This window comes from Thecamonas trahens (genome assembly GCF_000142905.1).
Source record: "Thecamonas trahens ATCC 50062 unplaced genomic scaffold supercont1.3, whole genome shotgun sequence".
NCBI lineage: Eukaryota > Apusomonadida > Apusomonadidae > Thecamonas > Thecamonas trahens.
The window spans coordinates 290,451-309,119 of NW_013657677.1; the positions used below are offsets into that span (position 1 = coordinate 290,451).

At 65.1% G+C, this 18,669-nt stretch overlaps 8 protein-coding genes across 8 annotated transcripts; 5 read left to right on the forward strand and 3 right to left on the reverse strand.

The window, feature by feature from the left end:
- Positions 1-7: 7 nt before the first annotated feature.
- On the reverse strand, positions 8-2,291 carry AMSG_00701 (uncharacterized protein; the record flags this gene model as incomplete). Its single annotated transcript, XM_013906977.1, has 1 exon — positions 8-2,291. One exon carries the CDS (start codon positions 2,289-2,291, stop codon positions 57-59), a length of 2,235 nt encoding a protein of 744 aa, XP_013762431.1. The 3' UTR covers positions 8-56.
- A 203-nt stretch (positions 2,292-2,494) lies between these two features.
- On the reverse strand, positions 2,495-5,264 carry AMSG_00702 (uncharacterized protein; the record flags this gene model as incomplete). The annotated part of the gene is made up of 3 exons (XM_013906978.1): positions 5,197-5,264; positions 3,119-4,962; positions 2,495-3,080 (listed from the first exon to the last, which is right to left on the reverse strand). Exons 1-3 carry the CDS (start codon positions 5,242-5,244, stop codon positions 2,495-2,497), a joined length of 2,478 nt encoding a protein of 825 aa, XP_013762432.1. The 5' UTR covers positions 5,245-5,264.
- Positions 5,265-5,743: 479 nt separating this feature from the next.
- AMSG_00703 (NipSnap3A) lies at positions 5,744-6,514 on the forward strand (the record flags this gene model as incomplete). The annotated part of the gene is made up of 1 exon (XM_013906979.1): positions 5,744-6,514. One exon carries the CDS (start codon positions 5,744-5,746, stop codon positions 6,512-6,514), a length of 771 nt encoding a protein of 256 aa, XP_013762433.1.
- Positions 6,515-6,606: 92 nt separating this feature from the next.
- On the reverse strand, positions 6,607-7,971 carry AMSG_00704 (60S ribosomal protein L20). Its single transcript, XM_013906980.1, has 2 exons — positions 7,839-7,971; positions 6,607-7,153 (listed from the first exon to the last, which is right to left on the reverse strand). The coding sequence occupies exons 1-2, from the start codon at positions 7,887-7,889 to the stop codon at positions 6,623-6,625; spliced, it is 582 nt and encodes a 193-aa protein (XP_013762434.1). The 5' UTR covers positions 7,890-7,971; the 3' UTR covers positions 6,607-6,622.
- Positions 7,972-8,131: 160 nt separating this feature from the next.
- On the forward strand, positions 8,132-9,689 carry AMSG_00705 (SNARE associated Golgi protein). Its single transcript, XM_013906981.1, has one exon. It carries the CDS (start codon positions 8,441-8,443, stop codon positions 9,641-9,643), a length of 1,203 nt encoding a protein of 400 aa, XP_013762435.1. The 5' UTR covers positions 8,132-8,440; the 3' UTR covers positions 9,644-9,689.
- A 43-nt stretch (positions 9,690-9,732) lies between these two features.
- AMSG_00706 (transducin family protein) lies at positions 9,733-11,727 on the forward strand. The gene is made up of 2 exons (XM_013906982.1): positions 9,733-10,089; positions 10,301-11,727. The coding sequence occupies exons 1-2, from the start codon at positions 9,756-9,758 to the stop codon at positions 11,419-11,421; spliced, it is 1,455 nt and encodes a 484-aa protein (XP_013762436.1). The 5' UTR covers positions 9,733-9,755; the 3' UTR covers positions 11,422-11,727.
- Positions 11,728-12,310: 583 nt separating this feature from the next.
- AMSG_00707 (katanin) lies at positions 12,311-14,604 on the forward strand. Its single transcript, XM_013906983.1, has one exon. The coding sequence runs from the start codon at positions 12,467-12,469 to the stop codon at positions 14,576-14,578; it is 2,112 nt and encodes a 703-aa protein (XP_013762437.1). The 5' UTR covers positions 12,311-12,466; the 3' UTR covers positions 14,579-14,604.
- A 486-nt stretch (positions 14,605-15,090) lies between these two features.
- Positions 15,091-18,667, forward strand: AMSG_11611 (uncharacterized protein; the record flags this gene model as incomplete). Its single annotated transcript, XM_013907136.1, has 3 exons — positions 15,091-15,655; positions 15,984-16,901; positions 17,055-18,667. 3 exons carry the CDS (start codon positions 15,091-15,093, stop codon positions 18,665-18,667), a joined length of 3,096 nt encoding a protein of 1,031 aa, XP_013762590.1.
- Positions 18,668-18,669: the final 2 nt, after the last annotated feature.

An 18,669-nucleotide genomic window follows, 5' to 3' on the forward strand; every position in this document is an offset into this window, starting at 1 on the left:
AAGTGAACATCACATGTCGGCGTTTGATGGCAGCGTCCACTCTCCACTACAAATGGCTAAAACCCAGAGTCGTCTGATCCATGCTCGTCGTCCGAGTCCGAGTCGGTGACCAGCAGCGGCGTGTGCTGGCTCGCTCCAGTGACAGCAGCGACAGGCTGTGGCGCAAGGCGATCACGGGACGCGACCCGCGGAACAGGTCTCGGGGCAGGCGAGGCGAGACCAACACCCGAGCCTGCAGATGTGGCCACCGCCGAAGCTGGGCCCGACGACGCACCCATGGCGCCGTGGACGGTATCAGAGAACGTGTTCTGGATCTGCGAAATGAGGAGGGCCTCGGTGGAGCGGAGCCGGCGGACGTGGGCCTCGCGCTCGCGCTGCAGGTCGAGGCCTGCGCGGCGAAGCGCGTCCTCGAGCTCGGCGATGCGAGCGTGGAGTGCGCCGGTCGAAGCTTCATACTCGGAGCGGAGGCGGCGCTCGCGCGAGGCAGCCGACTCGAGCTCGCCCTTGAGCGAGTCGACCTGGGTCCGCAGTGTTGTCCGGGCCGACTGCAGTGATTCGACCTGGTGCTGCCACTTGTCGAGCTCGTAGCGCAGGTTGGTCTTGTCTTCCTCAAGCCGCTCGCGTGCGCGGTTGCTCTCCTGCAGCTGCGAGCGGAGCGAGGCCGCCGCCGCCGCCGCCGCCTCATCGGCACGAGCGGCTTGGCTGTGGGCCTGGCGCAGAGCGTCCTGGGCGTCGGCAAGCCGCAGAGTCGCGTCATCGCGGGCCTCCTCGGCGAGCTTGAGCGCATGCTTGTGGGCTGTGAGCCGCGAGGCGACCTCGCGCTCAACGGTGGTTTCTTGCGCGGCAACAACCTCTTGGAGCTGCTGCTGCAGCGAGGACGAGCGCTCGCGCTCGGCCGAGAGCGCGCGTGACGTGGCAGTGCGGTCGGCAAGCGCCTCCTCGAGCTTGGCGTCGTAGCGCGCGAGCTTCGAGTTCATCTGCTCGTGCATGTCGCGGACAGCGTCGGCATGCTCTTGGCGGAGCGCAGATACCTGGTCGGCACGGGCCTCTTCAGCGGCGCGGACCTGTGCGCGGACGGCATCGATGCGCTCGTCAGCCGAGGCGCGGGCGGCCGAGAGTGCAGCTGAGAGTTCATCGGCAAGGGACTTGAACTCGTCGGCGCGCGCCTGCGCGCGCAGCGTGTCGGCCTGGGCCTCGGCAAGCTCGGCATCGGCGGTGCCGCGGGCGGTGCGGAGGCGAGCCTCGAGGTCGGCAATCGTCGCCCGCTCGGCGAGGAGCTTTTCCTGCAGTGAGGCAACGAGGTGGGTCGACTCGGTTCGCTCATGCAGCAGCGCCGATTCCATATCCATGGCCGCCCGCTGCGCCAGCGACTTGGCCTCAAATATGTCATTCATCTTGGTCTCCAGATCAAGGAGCTTGGCCTGGCCGGGCGTGTAGCTTGGCTTGGAGCCAGGATGGGGCGAGGAGTAGCTTGAGGAGGCTGCAAGCGTGTTGGGGGCGAGTGCCGCAAGCGGCGTCCGAGCCTTGGTTGCCGACGCCGGTGTGCGCGCTGGCGACGTGCCCGACGCGACAGCGTTGGCAGCGAGACGAGCGGCGATGGCCTCGACCACGTCGGTCGGCACCTCGTTGCCGGCGAGGTCGAGGCGGGTGAGGGCCGAGTTGTTGGCGAGCGCCTCGACGAGGTAGCGGCCGCCCATGATGCCTGCGTTGTTCCACCGAAGGTCCAGAGTCCGCAGCGAGGTGTTGGTCTTGAGCGCCGACGCCAAGGCCTCGACACCTTGAGGGCCAACCCGGTTGTTGCGGAGATCGAGCATGGTGAGCGAGCCGTTGACGGCCAGCGCGTCGGCAAGAGCGCGGATGCCGACGTCCCACACCCCGATCGAGTTCCACTCCAGAAGCATGGTCGAGAGCCCTGGAGGACCGTCACGGAGCAGGCGAGCGAGGGCGAGGGCGCCGTCGGTGCGGATGTTGTTGCCGCGGACGTCGAGCTTCTCCAGCGGGGTGTAAGCGACAAGACCCTGGACAAGAGCCACTGCGCCATCGTCGCCAAGAAAGCAATCCGAGACGTCGACAATCGTCACAGCAGAGTCTCCAACCTCGCCGTGGTTCGCCTGCCAGCACAGTGCGGCCGCCAGGGCTGTGCATGTCCGTGGCGCGAGGTGGACCGACGAGAGGGTCAACGTGCCCGACGCCGCTGCCGCAGTGAGGGCCGACGCCACTGCTGACGACGGCTCGACCCCGACACGAGTACACTCGCTGGTAAAGGCGGATGCGAGGGAGGAGGAGGACATGGGTGGGGGGTGGGGTGGGTGGTTGGGGTTGGGGAGGGGCGGTGATCGGTGTGGCGAATGGCGAATGGCGCCAAAGTTCGGCGCCGAATGGAGGGGACCGGGTGGGGGCGGGCGTTTACGCGCAAGTCAGCCTGACCTGCGTCAGACGCTTTTAGCTCGAGTAGCAGGAGCAAGGCCTGGACATGTACATGTCATGTCGGCAACTACCATCCGGGACGACGGGGCGGATCGCGCATCGCGAGCGGCGCGGTGTAGTTCTGAGGGATGACACCGCGCGAGCCCGAGGCGTTCTCGACAAGCGCCCAACCGTCGTCATATTCGGCGATGATGGTGAGCGACTCGCCTTCGACGAGGGAGAGCTCGTCGCGGTTGGAGGCCGCGAATGCATACTTGGCAACAACACTGTTGGCAGCCGGCGCAGGCGGGAGCGGCGGCGGCGGCTTGGAGATGGTTGCCAGTGGCGGCGTGGCGTAGGCATCGTACGATGCTGCCGGCGACTCGCCGCGAGTCGAGTCGTAGGTGGCGAGCTCAAAAGCGGCATAGGTGCTCGGATCGGGCGAGTCGTCGCCCGAGCGGCGGACAAGGAAGATAATGGTGGCGACAAGAGCAAGAATGACAACGAGACCGACAGCGGCAATGATGGCGATGCCCGAGGTGCCTGAGAAGGCCGACGGCGATGACGTTGTCGGCTGGGTCTGCTGGGTGTTGTCGATGGCGGCCGGTGCGCCGGCAAAAACAGCGCTGGTCTGCTCGTCGGATGAAATGGTGATGTAGTAATCGTCTTCAGCGCTGCGAATGACCAGCGAGGCCTCCCGCCCGGTGCTGACGTCTGCGAATGCTGGGTCACCGCCGCCGGGCTGGTGCCGACCGAGAGTGAGAGCGTAGCGGTCGATGATGCAGGCGTGGCCGAGAGCGCCAGATCCGACGATGCTGACTGCAGCAGGCTGCGGAGCGCAGCACGAGAGGCCGACAATGAGGTTGAGAGCCAGATGAAATACGGCGAGTTGGGCGCGACGTTGACATTGAGCTGGAGGCGCGCGCCTGTCCAGTCGATCTCGTCGATCGCCTTGGCCACGCACGCGGTGAGCGACGGGTTGGGGATCGAGCCAAACTCGCACGTCAGAGTCGACGGAGGAGTCGGCGCGGGTGTAGGGCCTGGAGTGGGGTTTGGGGTCGGCGCGGGTGTAGGGCCTGGAGTGGGGTTTGGGGTCGGCGCGGGTGTAGGCGAAGGCGTAGGCGCAGGCGTAGGCGCAGGTGTAGGCGTAGGCGCAGGTGTAGGCGCAGGCGTAGGCGCAGGCGTAGGCGCAGGCGTAGGCGCAGGCGTAGGCGCAGGTGTAGGCGTAGGCGCAGGTGTAGGCGCAGGCGTAGGCGCAGGCGTAGGCGCAGGCGTAGGCGTAGGCGCAGGCGTAGGCGCAGGCGTAGGCGCAGGCGTAGGCGCAGGCGTAGGCGCAGGCGTAGGCGCAGGCGTGGGCGCAGGCGTAGGCGCAGGCGTAGGCGCAGGCGTAGGCGCAGGCGTGGGCGCAGGCGTAGGCGCAGGCGTAGGCGCAGGCGTAGGCGCAGGCGTGGGCGCAGGCGTAGGCGCAGGCGTAGGCGCAGGCGTGGGCGCAGGCGTAGGCGCAGGCGTGGGCGCAGGCGTAGGCGCAGGTGTAGTACCCGACACGGTCCAGTCGACAACAATACCCGCCTCGGCGGTGTTGCCATCACTCACAAAGCGGAACGTGCCGTCGCCGCCGATCGTCGGCAGCGCGGTCGGCGATCCAGTGTACGACCACGAAGACGGCGCCGTGTCGGTGAGATAGAGCCAGTCAAAGTCGGGCTCGGTGTTAAAGTGAATGACGTTGAACGAGACCTGGGCCGAGAGCGGGTGGGTCCACGTCCAGCGGCAGTCGAGGTTGTGACTGTAGGTGCCAGCCGGGTCGTAGGGGTCGGGGATCGAGATCCGGCCCGAGGTGCCCGAGAGGAAGACCGTGCCAGAGCACGGGGTGCCCGGCGACGGGGTTGGAGTCGGCGCAGGCGTCGGCGAGGGCGTTGGCGGCGGAGTCGGGGTCGGCGCGGGCGTCGGACCAGGGGCGCCGCAAGAGGTCACCATGGCGGTCGTCGACATGAACTGCTGGTTCTGCTGAATGTTCTCGGCGCCCGACATCGGCTCTGGCACCGTCGACGAGCCCGAGACCATCAGGCCCTGGTAGTCCTCGGCGTCGGTTGTGGTGGCGATGTGCAGGTGCGGGCCGGTCGAGCAGCCGGTGTTGCCGGCATATCCGACGACCTGCCCACGGCAGACTGTGTCGCCGACCTGCAGGTTGGCAAACGAGTCGAGATGCGCATACAGCGTCCGCACACCCTGCCCGTGGTCGACGACCACCCGCAGCGCGTGGCAGCACCCGTTGTACGTGTTGCGGCAGTCATCAATCTTGAAGATCGTACCGGGCGCCATGGCCAGCACAGGCGTCCCGAGCGTCTGCCCGTTGCCCACATACAGATCCAATCCGTAGTACTGGTTGGTGTACCCAACCCGATCCACGTAGATGTGGCCCGCCGAGCCGGCGTTCGGCCCGTAGCCTGACGAGACCACTACCTGAGTTCCCGACGGGAAAGGCCAGTCGAACACCATCCCTGCCGGAAGCAGCGTGCCTCCCGGCTCAGGCGTTGTGATAGCCACACACCATCCGGTCTGTGGCAGAGAGAGGGAGTGAGTACGAGGGAGGGAAGAAATAGAGAGAGAGGAAGAGGGAGACGGCAATCAGCTGCTGCTACCATGTTGTGGCAACATGCTCGCCCCAAAACACCTGCTCCAGGCCCGCTACCAGCCAGCTTCTGTTGCCAGCAACGCGTGCCGCACCGCCTTCCGCGGCCGTCGTTGCAAGACCCTCCACAGACACACACACACACACACATACACACGTACCACAGCCAGCATGACCACCACAAACACAGCGGCATGCGTATGAAACATCTCTTAACTGTAGTCTTGAGAGTCGAATACTCAACCACACCCCAAACCTGCCCCAAGCCTCAGCCTCGTCTTCCTGCCATCTGCCAAGCTTCTCCTCTATTGCCTGCCCTCCCAAAAATCGCCAACATTTTCGGTTGCCATAAAAGCCACAGACGGCAGCCGACATGAAACGAGCGGACGACTTGGGCCAGACCACTTGGACTAGCATGATTGCACCAACTCGGCATCGTGTTCGTCGAGCAATCGCCGCTGCTAGTGAACGAGCACTCTGAGCCTCCGGAGGCTTGTGTTACGAGGTCCTGCACGTCAGCACGAGCCCATCTTCGACGTCCGCGATTGCGGCTTGGTCCTGGCGCGGTCCGAGCTGGGTCGCTGTCACAGGTCGGCGTGGTGTGGCCGAGACCGAGGCCGTGCAGAGGCCAGAACGTGCTCACTCCTCTTTGGACCTACAGGGTACCACGTACTCGAGACTATCATGTTGAGTGCAGTGCGGACGGCCATGGCGGCTGTTGCGGGCATGCGGACGGTGGCGACGACGGTGGGCAAGGCAGCGACGGGCAAGGTGGCGGCGGCAGACAAGGCGGTGCCCGAGGTGTACGAGCTGCGGACGTACGCTATCCAGCCGGCGCACTTTCCGGCATTTATGAAGCTGACGGGCGAGAAGATCGGCCTGCGAACGGCGGTCTCGCCGCTGCTGATGTACGGGGCGACCGAGATCGGCGGCGCCAACGAGGTGGTGCATCTGTGGAAGTACCCGAGCCTGGCGGAGCGGCAAGGTGTGCGCGTGGCGCTGGCGGGCGCGGCCGAGTGGAACGCCGACTACATGGACGTCATGCGGCCGATGCTTGCCGGGCAGACGAACCTGACGCTCTCGCCGCCGGGCTGGGCCGGGCCGACCGCCGAACCTGTGGCTGGCGAGCCAGCCGGCGCTGTCTACGAGCTGCGCATTCGCTCGTTGCAGTGCGGCATGGCCGATGCCTGGTCCGAGCTCCTCCGTGAGGCTCTGCCCTCGCACCCGGCCGGCGACGCACTGTGGGCAAACCTCATGGCCACAGTCGGCCCGCACGGCGAGTCTGCGGCTGTCGAGATCTGGCGTTTCGACTCGTTTGAGGCCCGCGACGACGTCCTGGCCTGCCTCGGCCAGCCGGGCGTCATGCCGCCGTCGGACGAGGCCACCGCCTGGCACAATGCTATGGAGGACTCGTTCCTCTACGTTGAGCACGAGGCAACCAAGCTCATTCTGCCGGCGCCGTTCTCGCCGTCCCAGTAGCAGGTAAACGCCAGCGGAGACAGCAGACACGGCACACACGTGGTGACCCGAGACTGCCTACAGACGATGCAACGAGAATAAACGAGCTCGACTCGGCTAGGTTCTTCTTTACTGGAACGTCGACGGGCGGTTCGGGCGGAAGGTCTTGGCGTACTGCTTGTCGGCAACGCGCATGACGTTGTGCGGGAGCGGGAACTTGACGTCCTTGTTGACGAACTGCTTGATGTTCGCGCGCTTGACAGCCTTGGCCTTGATGACAGCAGTCTGGACAACGTGGATGTCGCGAGCACGGGTGCGGTGGCGGGAAGCCATCTCGCTGTACATCTGCTCAATAGCGTTGGCACGGGTGAGCGCACGGTACTCCTTGTACATGTTGTGCGTGCCGGACCGCGAGTTGTAGCGGAGCCAGACGGCAAAGTTCTTGACGCGCGGGCGCTTCGGCTCGTGGATCTGGTTGATCGAGAGGATCTCACCGTCCATCTTCTTGAGCTTGCGCTGCTTGGAGAGGAAGTACCAGAAGCGGGACTTGGCGACGACCTCGTCCTTAGCGAACAGGCGCATGCGGTAGATCTGCGGCTTCGGCATGTTCTCCGTCGGGCGGCGGCGGCCAACAACCTGGTACTCCTTCAGGGTCATGCTCTGTTCGTCGACGCGTCCATGCTCTGGTGTAAGTTGAACGGCCGACCACTGCTGGCAAAACACACACAATCATCCCAGCCGGGGTGACCCCGCCGCGCCGTGTCGACCCACGCCCGCGCACATCCACACACTCTCTCGCTCAAGACCAGCATGTTTCTGCTACATGCTTGCACAAACAGAGCAGGACAGGAAGGATGTTGTGTGGGGCTGGTGGGCAGAGTGCGCGAAGCACAGGGTGCTGCAGCCGGCTAAGCGACGAGGGGCATCAAACAAAAAAGCGTCGCCGCCATCAGTGGCCCAGAGGCCGAGGGCCACGCAAGCAACCGGGCGTGAGAGCCAGGCATGGACACGCCATGGCTGAAGATAAGGTCAACAGCCACGTGTGCTGTCCGAGACATCGCACCCACTGCAGGGGGGCTGCAGCACGGCGTCACCGCCGCGCGCTTCACCCGCGGTCAAATTGTCCGACACCGGGCGAGGGCAGCCGAGACGGCCACAGTTCGAGGCCACACATACACCGCCAGAGCATCCACAGATCGACACCCACGCACACCCTGCACAGCAGGTGCGCGCATGGAGTGCTACATGGTGCTGTGGCTGGTGGGGGCATGTCGGAAACAAACTGCTTGCTCATCCCTCCGGGGCGCGTCGCCCAACTCACGCACTAGCCACTTTGGAAACGTACGATTGTGAAGACAAGGGTAGCGAAGAGAGTTGCCAAAGTGAGAAAATACATTTGCGCGAGCTCAATTCGTTCGACTCGAGGCGAAAACGAGTTTTGACTGCCAAAGTGGTACGGCCAGCAATTTGGTGCGGCTCGTTGGCTGATGCGGTCGAACCATTAATTTCAGAGAGGGGGCCAATAATAGCTTGTAGCGAGTGCGGCCGAATTCATCGATAAAGTGAATGAGAAATAGTCGAAGGAAAAGGGCCGCACAGGCGGAGAAAGTTGGGAGAGACGCCGTGGAGGGGAAGGTACCCCTCTTTTGTCAGCTGCTTGGTTGCAGCGAGACAACCATTGTTAACCCCCACCGTTGCGGAGCTCCACCCGAGAGAGTGGAGAAGCGTAGCAAGGTGCGTGTGGCAGGCTCGAACGGCGTTGCCGTTGGCTGTGGGGACGTCGACGAGGCCGTTGGTGCGGCACGTGCGTTTGGAGCGTTGGAAGGCGCGGCAGGCGGCGAGACGGGCAAGCCGGCGGCCGTGCGGAAGCAGGCGAGCGGGAGCGGAGCCAGGCGGACGCGAGTCCGTGGCACCGACGGTGTAGCAGACAAGGAGCGTGCGTGCGGCATGGGCTTCCAGACGAGGATGGTTGCCGTGTTCTCCAAGTACGTCGCTGCGTACACAAAGCAGATTGTGGCCGACGTCCGGTCCAAGACCCGGGCGGTGGCGGCCAAGGTGGACGTGGCGGTGGCGGTCGGCGTGGCCATGGCGCTGGGCGGGATGGTGGCAGTTGGCGCGACCGTGTACTACGGCCTGCTCACGCCGTACCTCGAGTGGATTGCCGCGCTCGGTCTCTGGGGCAACGCCCTCATGGTCGTCTCGTTCGTTCCGGTCTCGGTCCCGTTTGTCATGGGCTACACGCCGCTGACGCTGGCAACCGGCTACATCTACGGCATCTACGGCGGCATAGTCACCTCGCAGATCGGCGCGCTTCTCGGCGCGTGCGTGGCCTTTGTAGGCACGCGCATGCTGTGCCGCGACGCGCTGCGGGCCAAGCTCGACAAGTCGCTCAAGTTCCGCGGCTTTATGAAGGCCGTCGAGTCGCACGGTTTTAAGATCGTCGTCCTCATGCGGCTGGTTCCGGTCCCGTTTGGCATCCAGAACGGCGCCTTTGCCGTCTCAAACATCTCGTTTGGCCGCTACATGGTCGCCACCGCTCTTGGCGTCCTCCCCGGCCAGGTCATGATCAACTACTTTGGCACTACCATCCACTCGCTCGGCGACATCCTCTCGGGCAAGCACGAGTTTTCCGAGTGGCAGACGTATATGCTCTACTCGCAGGGTCTTGTGGTCGCCTTTCTCTTTGTCTTCCTTGGCTACCTTTCCAAGCGCGCCATGGCCTACGCCGAGCTCGACGACGCGCTCGACATTGCCCGGAGCTCGGGCAAGAGCGCCATGGCCTCGTCGCCGCACGGCTTGGCCGCCGCCGCCGCGCCTGTCGTCCTCACCGCTGCTGCCGCCTCCGCCGCCGCCGCTGACCATCCCGACGTCGACGCCACTGCCCGCGACAAGTGCCGGCCCCGGACCCGGACCCGTCGCGCTGGCTCGCACCACAAGCGCCATCTCAAGGCCTCGTCCTCCGAGGACTTTGACACCCTCCTTGGCGCCGAGTCGGGTGGCCTCTCTGTCGGCCCGGGCAAGAGCCTGCTCACCTTTGACTATGCAAGGCGCTCGCGCGGCTCTGTGGCCGAAGAGACCCGCGTGCTGCGGACAACCTCCAACTCGAACATCGCCCTCACCGTTGCCCACCACCATCCCTCGCGCCATTGACTTGCGCCAGCTGTTGTTTGTAAACGTTACGATTGTTTTGCACAGACTCCTCCCTACCTTCCACTCCCCTGCCCCCGGGCGGACGAACACACACTTGTCGCTGTCAGCCGACATGTCCACCGAGCCGATCGATGGCGTTGTCTTTGAGGAGGACGACGACGGCTATGTTGTTCGCTTCGACTCGGACGATGGCTCCGAGGCTGAGCCCGAGCCCGAGCCTACTCCCGAGCCCGAGCCCGAGCCCGAGCCCGAGCCTACCCTCGAGCCCGAGGCTGGGCTTGAAGGCCAGGGTGACGAGCCCTTTGAGTTTGACGAGGAGCTCGACGAGATGGTCGAGATCGATCCAAACGCTGACAACCTCGACGAGGTCTTTGCCCGACTGTCTGCGGGCGAGCCTGTGGCCCGCATCTTCTCCAACGCTACCGCCACCTTTTCCGGGCACACCGGTACGTTTTGCCATGACTTGCCGTGCTCGGCTCTGCCTGTGTTGTCCCTGCCAGGCCCCCCCCCTGTCACTGGCGTCATCATCCATCCTGGCAGACCTCGCGACCTGGCGACCTGACGAGGAAGGCAATAGTGAGCTATTGGTCGGGTGAGGAACAGCGACTTACATGGGTGCACAATGCGGGGGGTCTTGAACGGGGGGGGTCGGTACAGATGCGGTGTATGCGTTGGCACTGAGCCCGGATGCCGCGGTGGCGGCGTCTGGCGGCGGCGACGACAAGCTCCGGGTGTGGAGCACTGCCGATGGCTCGGAGCTTGTGGTCATCGACTCGTTTGCAGAGAGTGTGGCGCATGTGGCTTTCTCGGCCGATGGTGGGTACCTGGCCGGCTGCGATCTCGACGGCAACGTCCGTGTGCTTAAGACCGGCAGCTGGGAGGTTGTGCTCGAGCTCGACGGGCCCGACGGCGCCGAGAGCATGGTCTGGCACCCGCGCGGCAACGTGCTTGTGGTCTCGTCGACCGACACGACGGTGTGGATGTGGCATGTGCCGTCGGGCAAGATCATGAATGTCTTTGCCGGACACACCGACGCCGTGACCGTCTGCGGCTTTGCTGCCGACGGCAAGACGCTTATCTCCGGCTCGGCTGACGAGTCGCTCATTGTGTGGTCGCCCAAGACCGGCTCGCCGGTCTCCAAGGTTGTGGGCTACCCGTTCCACGACGCGCCGATCTCGTCGCTCGCCGTCGATCCGCGCGCGGACGCCGCGCCGCGTGTCGCCACCGGCGCTCTCGACGGCTCAGTCCGTGTCACCTCGCTCGAATCCGGCAAGGTCCTCGCCTCAATGACCCACGAGGGCTCGGTCGAGGCCATTGCCTGGTGCTCGTTTGACGACAAGTGGCTGGCGACCGCCGGCATGGACGGCAACGTGGTGGTGTGGGACCTCTCTGTCGCCGCCCCGCGCATCACCCTCGAGCACAAGGAGGGCGTCATCGGCGTTACCTGGGTCCCGAACCAGCCGCTGCTCTACACCCTCTCGTCAGACACTTCGATCCGTGTTTGGGATGCACGCTCCGGCGAGTGCATCCGCACTCTCCGTGCCCACGAGGACATCCCGCTCGCCTGGGCCGTCTCCGCCGACGCCACCTGCCTCATCTCGGGCGGCGACGACCGCAAGGCCTATGTCTTTGCTCCGCTCGACCTCGACGCCGCCAAGGACAACTCCGACGATGCTGCTGCCTCCTCCACCGTCCACGCCCACGTTGCTATCCCGCCTGGTGCCGGTGAAGATGCCGATGCTACCGCCGACGCTCCGGCTGGCGAGGCTTCTGATTAAGAGCAAGTGCGAACGACGGTGTCCTTGACTGGCTTCGAGGGTTTCGCTCTTTTGATTTCGCCGAACTGGGCCCTGCTCTCGGGTAGGGCCCATTATTATTCCTGCGACCCTCACTTTCCGGTTTTCTTTTTGCTTCCCGCCTCACCCTGCACCGGCTGCACGTGTGTGCGGTGTTGAGCATGTGGTTGCTGGCGCTGTGACCTTCCCAGTGCTGCGTGAGCAGCCTTCGATGTCGCTGCATCGACTCTGTCTCTGGCATCTGCCTTCCATTTTCGGTAAAAATTGAGGTTTGAATCCGCACAGGCCGCACAGGGCCTAGTCCCAGGCTTGCGAGCGTTTGAATGCGATGGTAAGACAGTAGGAGACTAGGGCGGGAGAACCGGAGTGCGAAAGCGGGCGGCACCTTGTGCTCGCTTACGCGGGGTGCAAATCGTGTGCGTGACTTTACCACCCGCGACGATGCTGCCGTCACGGACAGCCTATGGCGCTCGATGTACACGATCACAGGTAGCAAACACAGAATCGACTGCAAAAGTACATGGCGTAGGCCACGACACACCTTGCGCCTGTCTAGACGGGAGGCAGAGCCCGATCCGCGAGCAACAGGCCGTCGCGTCGATGTCACTTGCCAAAATGTGTGATCACCAAAAAGCCGCTTCGTGCTTACTATGGCACACTAATTGTCCTTGCCTCACATCGCACAGCAGATCGAGTCACCTCCCGAGGAGTTTCGTCGTCTCCCCCCCCACCAACCTAGAGCTGGACCACGATAGCGGCATAGCTTCTGCTGTGGACACAGCCAGTCTCGTCACCAGCCATCAGCTGTCCTGCCCACCTCGCCGCACCCATTTGCTGCAACTTCCCGCCAGCCACCCAACCACCAACCACGCCCACTTCTCGCCCACTCGGCCGCGTGTCTTCACCGCACCGTAGCCAAACTCAACCAGAGGTCTCTGTCTCGCACTTGACACACCGCCCTATCTCCCTTGGGACGCAACTTGGCGCCGCAAGCCGTCCCACTTGGCGGAGGAGACCAAAGCGCGCCATGTCGTCTGCGGCGCAGCAGGTGACAGAGAACATCCAGCTTGCGCGCGAACACGCGCTGCTCGGCGACTACGACTCAGCGCTGCTGTTCTACGACGGCGGCATTGCCATGGTGCTCAAGCACTTGCACTCGCTGCCGCATGGTCCCGACCGCGAAGCCTGGACCGGCCTCAAGGACTCGGTCACCACCGAGTGCCACACGGTCAAGCACATCGCCTCGGAGCTGGCGGCGTTCAAGGAGAAGCCGTCGCGGATGCGCCCGGTGGTCTTTGATCCACCGCCGGGGCATGGCTCAGGCATGGCTGGCGGCTCTAGCTTTGGCGCTGGTGCGCGCCCGATGCCGCATCCGCCGCTGCCAGACGACCCTGACGTTTGGCCGCCACCGACCCCGCTGCCGCCGTCGTCGCCGGACCGTCCGTCGCGAAGCTATGCGCCACCGGGCAAGCTTGCACGCTATCAGTCGTCGACAGCGGCATCGTCAGCCAAGGACAAGATCCGCGGCGGTGACCGCATGCCCAAGTGGGCCAAGCCGTCGAACAAACAGCACGTGGCCGGCCGCGACGGGCCGGCCGGCCGCTCGCGTGGCAGCCGCCCCGGCGGCCGTGGTGATGGCGGCCGCGGCGACGGTGGCCGCGGCAGTCGCGGTCGCGGCCGTGGCGCTCGGGGACGGGACGGTGATGTTGACGATTCGCCGCGCGCCCGCGTCAAGCGGCCCAAGGCGTCCAAGGCCGGCCGCTCCCGCGCAGTCGCCGACGAGTCGGCTGCAAGCTCCAAGAGCAAGAGCAAGGGCAAGAGCAAGAGCAAGAGCAAGGCCAAGTCATCTTCGGGCTCGTCCTCGCATTCAGACAAGCCGTCCAGCAAGGGCAAGCGTAAGAGCAAGGGCAAGGGCAAGGGCAAGGGCAAGGGCAAGGGCAAGGACAAGTCAAACTCGGGGCCGTCGCGCGACGACATGCCGTTTCCGTCGGCGCGTCGGCAAGCTGCGCGTGTGACTCGGCCCAAGAGCTCGCGGTCTCGCGACTCCAAGCGCAAGCCGCCGTCAACCGCCTCGTCGTCGCGGTCGCGGGCTCGCCGGCCCGGCTCTGGCTCGGGCTCGGACTTGGGTTCGGGCTCAAATTCGGGCTCGGGCTCGGGCTCGGGCTCGAGCAGCTCGTTGACCAGCTCGTCGTCCGAAGTCATCGAGCCGTACCAGCCGCAGCCGGGCGAGGACATGGAACTGGTACGAATGATCGAGACGGAGATCCTGTCTACACGGCCAAATGTAAGCTGGGACCAGGTGGCCGATCTGGAGGATGCCAAGCGGCTGCTGGAGGAGGCAGTCGTCCTTCCGCTCCTCATGCCCGACTACTTTCAGGGCATCCGGCGGCCCTACAAGGGTGTGCTCCTCTTTGGCCCGCCTGGTACCGGCAAGACGATGCTGGCCAAGGCTGTGGCCACCGAGTGCTCGACCACTTTCTTCAACGTCAGCTCGACCACGCTCGCCTCCAAGTGGCGAGGCGAGTCGGAGCGCCTTGTCCGCATCCTGTTCAACATTGCGCGGCACTACGCGCCCTCGACCATCTTTATCGACGAGGTCGACTCGCTCTGCTCCTCGCGCTCGTCGCCGAACCAGGCTGAGAGCTCGCGGCGTGTCAAGTCCGAGCTGCTCATCCAGATGGACGGCGTCGGGTCGGCGACCCAGGACGCGTCCAAGTCGGTCATGGTCCTTGCCGCCACCAACTTTCCGTGGCTCCTCGACGAGGCTCTCCGCCGCCGTCTCGAGAAGCGCATCTACATCCCGCTGCCGTCACTCAAGGGTCGTCGCATGCTGCTCGACATTTCGCTCCGTGGTGTCGACCTCTCCGACGACGTCGACCTCGACTCGCTCGCTACACGCCTCGAGGGCTACTCCGGCTCGGACATCACAGAGATCTGCCGCGACGCCGCCATGATGGCCATGCGCACCCGCATCCGCGGCCTCACTCCGAAACAGATCAAGGCCCTCTCCAAGAAGGAGCTCGAACCACCGGCCACCATGGCTGACTTTGAGTCAGCCCTGAGCAAGATCCACTCGTCCGTCGACGCCGCAGAAGTCGCCAAGCACGTCAAGTGGGAGGCCGAGTTTGGGTCAACGTAGTTGACATCAAACAACACCAGCTACGAGTGCACCTCTGACGTTCTGCCGTGCCCCTTTCTCCTCTTCCCCTCTCTTATCTTGCCGCCCTTTTTCTTCCCTTTTTGCGGCCTTTTGCGGTGCTTTTCTTGCCGTCGGCACGTGCCACTCATAAGCACTTCCACCGCAGTCACAACTTGCCACTCACTGACCCAGTGCGCTACACACCGCTCTCCCCACACTCTCATCCTCCTCCACCACTTCCTCCACCGGTTCCACCACTCTCCCCACCTGTCCAATCCCTACCCACCACCACTCTTGCTCCTCAACTCGGCGTCTTGCTCCTCACCAGCATTCTCTGCACCTTCCACCCACTTTGCGCGCGCTAACTCCATTCGGCCCCACGCACGCCAACTGGCACGGACCGGCGTTCTATAGAATCGAGACTTTGCAGCCTTTTTTCGGACCCCCCCCCCCCCCCTCCTCTCCTCCCCCCCTCCCCCCTCCCCCTCCCTCCCCCTGCGAACATAAGCATGATGGCCTCGCGTTGGGGTTCTCTTGGAGGCAGTGGACGGTGCGCACGGAAGAGCTGTCTCAAGCGCGAGCGGACGTACTCGCCGTGCTTGCCTGGGGAGCGGCCTGTCACGCCACCGCCGTCCAAGCGCCATGCGCCGCTGGAGGCATCGGCGCCGGCCTTGGTGGCGCCGCGGGTGATCCTTCCCCACTCGACACCCGTCCATCCGACGAGCACCGGGGGCAGCACTGTGGCTCAGGCGGTGGACATGCCGCAGGCTCAGGGCTCGCCCGCTCCGCTTCGGCGCTCGGTTGTCAAGCGCATCAACTACCAGCCCCCGGCCGCCCTTGCTCCGCCGCCGCCGCCGTGCGAGCTCCGGGTCGTTGCCTCGCTCCGCGAAGAGGCTGCCCTGCTTGCCTGCCCGCCACTCGCCCGCTTTGATCTCGGCAACATGGCTGCGCTTGCACCCACAGGCTCGTTCTCCATCGCCGCCGCGCTGCCCTCGCCGCTGCCGCCGCCGCCCTCGGCCTCGCGCCCTCTCTTTGTCCATCGCGCCCGCGCATCTGCCATTCTCCACGCTCCGGCTCGTCTACCCGCCCGTGGCCGTGCTTGCTCAGCCTCGTCGTCAACCGGCTGTCCTCGCCCGCTCGCCGTCGGCCCATGCTTCCGGTTGAGGGTGTTCCAGCCGCCTTCGGGCCGCTGATCCCTCCCCCCCCCCCCCCCACTACTGCACATGCCTCAAGTATCCTCACTCCTCCCCCCGATGAATGAAGGTAACTTAATCTGCGCAGTGCCCGCGCCCGTGCCTGTTAACACCTGTCTTCCCCCCCCCCCCCCCCCCCTTCCTCTCGTGCTGGCCGCTGATGGCCGCACCGCACCCGGCCTACGCCTGGGCCTCACCACTGCGGCTCTCAGCATCAGCAGCGCGACATCTTGCCGACGCGGAGCTCCGCAGGGCGTATGCCCGCCCGGCGTCTGCCTCTGCCGACCGAGCGGCGTCGGTGCCGTCGTCGCCAGCGCCGGCGGCGCTCACCCATGCGCCACCCGGCTGCGACGTGCTCGCCGTCGACCATGCAGCGTCTCCCACACGAGCAGCAGCGGTGGAGAGTCTTGTTGCCCGCATGCGGGCCGCCCGCTCGCGCTCTGCTGCTAGTTTGACAAGCCCGGACAAGGTCTCACTCGACTCGCCGTCGCCGTCCCGACCGTGGAGCCCGCCACGGGCGCCGCGGGCTTCGCTGGCGGAGCTCCTAGACGACGCCCGCTCGCCGCTCCCAGTCCCAGTTCCTACCCAAGTCGTCGATCCGAGCTCTCCGTTGCGCATCCGCATCGGCAAGCGCCGCCGCTTCCGCCGCATGGTCACGCTGGCCACAGAGGTCAAGGATGAGGTCAAGGCCGTGACCTCGTCGCTCGACTCGGCTGGCAACGACGATTGCCTCTCCGATGGCTCGCCGTCATCGGACTACTCGGGCTATTCGGCGACCGCGACGTCACCGCCTTCCTCTCCGCCGTCACCGGTCTGGCCGCTAGCGGGCAGCCCGACGCCTCCACCGGCCGAGGAACACTTTCTCACGCCACTCACCGTCCGCCGCTCTGCCACCCGCGAGCCGGCCTCGTCGACGGTCTCGTCTGAAGGCTCGACCTCGGCCCTGACAGCGGTCCATCGGGCAACACCCATGGCACTCTCACCAGCACCCGCCTCGTCGAGTTCATCGTCGTCGACCTCGCTGCGGTTCGGCCTCTCGTCGTCGAGCTCCTCGCCCGACGACGCTGTCTCGGACGTCTCGATGCTCTCTGCCTATCACCGCAATCGAGAGCACCGGCTGTGGCAACGTGGTCATCACATGGGCGCGTCAGACGTTGGAGGTGTGCTCAATTCCTCCTCGTCAGCGTCGGCGTCTCCGCCATCGCTTTCTCCGGCTAAGCCTCCGCGGCAAAGTTCGTCGGGCGTCACCCGTCTCCCTATTGTTGAAAGCCTTGGCTCCAGAGGCAACATTGACTCGGGCGTGGCCAAACGAGTTATGGAAGAGATTGATCCGAAGCAGGCACGCCAGTCACTTGGCACGGCCGAGCTCGATGCGCTCCTTGACTCGTCAGACGTGTCGACGGCATCGTCGCCGACGCCTGCGCGCCACGTTGCCATCCTTCGTAAGCGGATGGCGGCTGCCAAGCTCAAGAACCACAGGCATTCGCGCGAGCTTGCGCTCGACGAGTCGCATGTTGTGCTTGGTGGCCTCTCGCCGGTGCCAGAGGCAAGCGCCTCGCGCGACTCGCTGGCCTCGCTGGCCTCGCAGCGCGAGTCGCTGGCATCCGTCGTCGCACTCTTGGACACTGTTGAGGCTAGCGACGGCGCCGAGGCACTGCAGCTTGAGTGGTCGTCGGACGATGGTGATGCCGCCAGCTCGGTGGGGAGCGCCGTCCACCCCGAGCCGCACCGCGTCTCGCAGCCTCTCACGGCCGAGTCGCTGCAAGCTGCAGTGACTGCCGCACTACCGCCGCATGTCGACTGGGACGAGGTCGGCAGCGAGTGGATGGCCGAATTTGAGTGGGTCGGCAACTTGCCCGCCGACGCGCGCGACGACGAGCTGGTGCTAACGGTCCAGAGAGGGACGCGCATCCATTTCCTGGAGGCCTCTAGCGACGGAAACGCCGAGTCTGAGTCCGCGTTGCCGCTGTTTGGCGTCCACAACGGACACTTTGAGCAGTCGTTGTGGTGCATGACCGAGAGCGGAAAGCCACGGCTTGTGCGCGGGCTTCCGTGGTTAGTTGTGCTGCATCTCGCGCTGCCACGTGCCCACGAAGCGCCGTTCTTTTTCCTCTTTACGCCGCTACTGATCCGGAGCGGCTCAAAGGCACGGCAGGGCGTGTCGGCGGCTGGCCTTGCGGCTGTCATGCTAGAGGCGTTTGAGGCGAGCTCCACACGGGCACAGCTCCGACTCGGCTCGCTGGTCCTCGAGTGGGTCCATCGGCATCCGGAGGACTTTAGTGAGTGTCGAGTCGGCGGGCGTCTGCATGGGCTCATGTCCAAGATCGGCGCAAAGCTGAAGCTCATTCTCCCGCTGTTTGGGACTCGGCTTGATGCACTGTTCAACCGGGCGCTTGAGCTTGGCGCCAACGGCAAGCACATTGCCGCGGCCCACGTGTTCGCGCACCAGCCGGGCATTGAGCTGGTTGCCATCGGCAGGCGGCATCCGCTCGACGGCCTCGCGCTGCGGAACAGTCTCGCCACCAGCATCCAGGTACTGATTAATCTGCCTGCGGAGCAGGTGGCTACTGCTCTGACGCTTGTGGACCTCGCCATGTTTGAGCTTGTGGCAGACCGCGAGATTGTGCAGCTTGTTCGCGAGCAAGTGGCTACTGGCGGCGCCTCGACTCTCGTCGACGTTCCTGCGGTCGGCGCAGTACTTGCGCGGGCGGTCCACATCGAGCGGTGGGTCGTGACGTGCGTGTTGGGTGGGATCTCATCGACCCGGGTGCTAGAGGCTTTCATCGATGTGGCATGGGAGTGTGTGGCTCTGCGCAACTTTCACACTGCGGTTGCGATCGCGCGCGGACTCGAGGATGAGGCCGTGCGGGGGTCAAGGAAGCGTGGCGTGGTTTGAGC

What these genes read in the sequence shown, in the direction of transcription:
- AMSG_00704 (XM_013906980.1), bottom strand. Translation starts at nt 7,889, where the DNA reads ATGTATTTTCTCACTTTGGCAACTCTCTTCGCTACCCTTGTCTTCACA. An exon ending in CTACCCTTGTCTTCACAATC is followed by an intron (nt 7,154 to 7,838) that starts GTACGTTTCCAA and finishes GTCGACGAACAG; the next exon opens with AGCATGACCCTGAAGGAGTA.
- AMSG_00705 (XM_013906981.1), top strand. Translation starts at nt 8,441, where the DNA reads ATGGGCTTCCAGACGAGGATGGTTGCCGTGTTCTCCAAGTACGTCGCT.
- AMSG_00706 (XM_013906982.1), top strand. Translation starts at nt 9,756, where the DNA reads ATGTCCACCGAGCCGATCGATGGCGTTGTCTTTGAGGAGGACGACGAC. An exon ending in CACCTTTTCCGGGCACACCG is followed by an intron (nt 10,090 to 10,300) that starts GTACGTTTTGCC and finishes GGGTCGGTACAG; the next exon opens with ATGCGGTGTATGCGTTGGCA.
- AMSG_00707 (XM_013906983.1), top strand. Translation starts at nt 12,467, where the DNA reads ATGTCGTCTGCGGCGCAGCAGGTGACAGAGAACATCCAGCTTGCGCGC.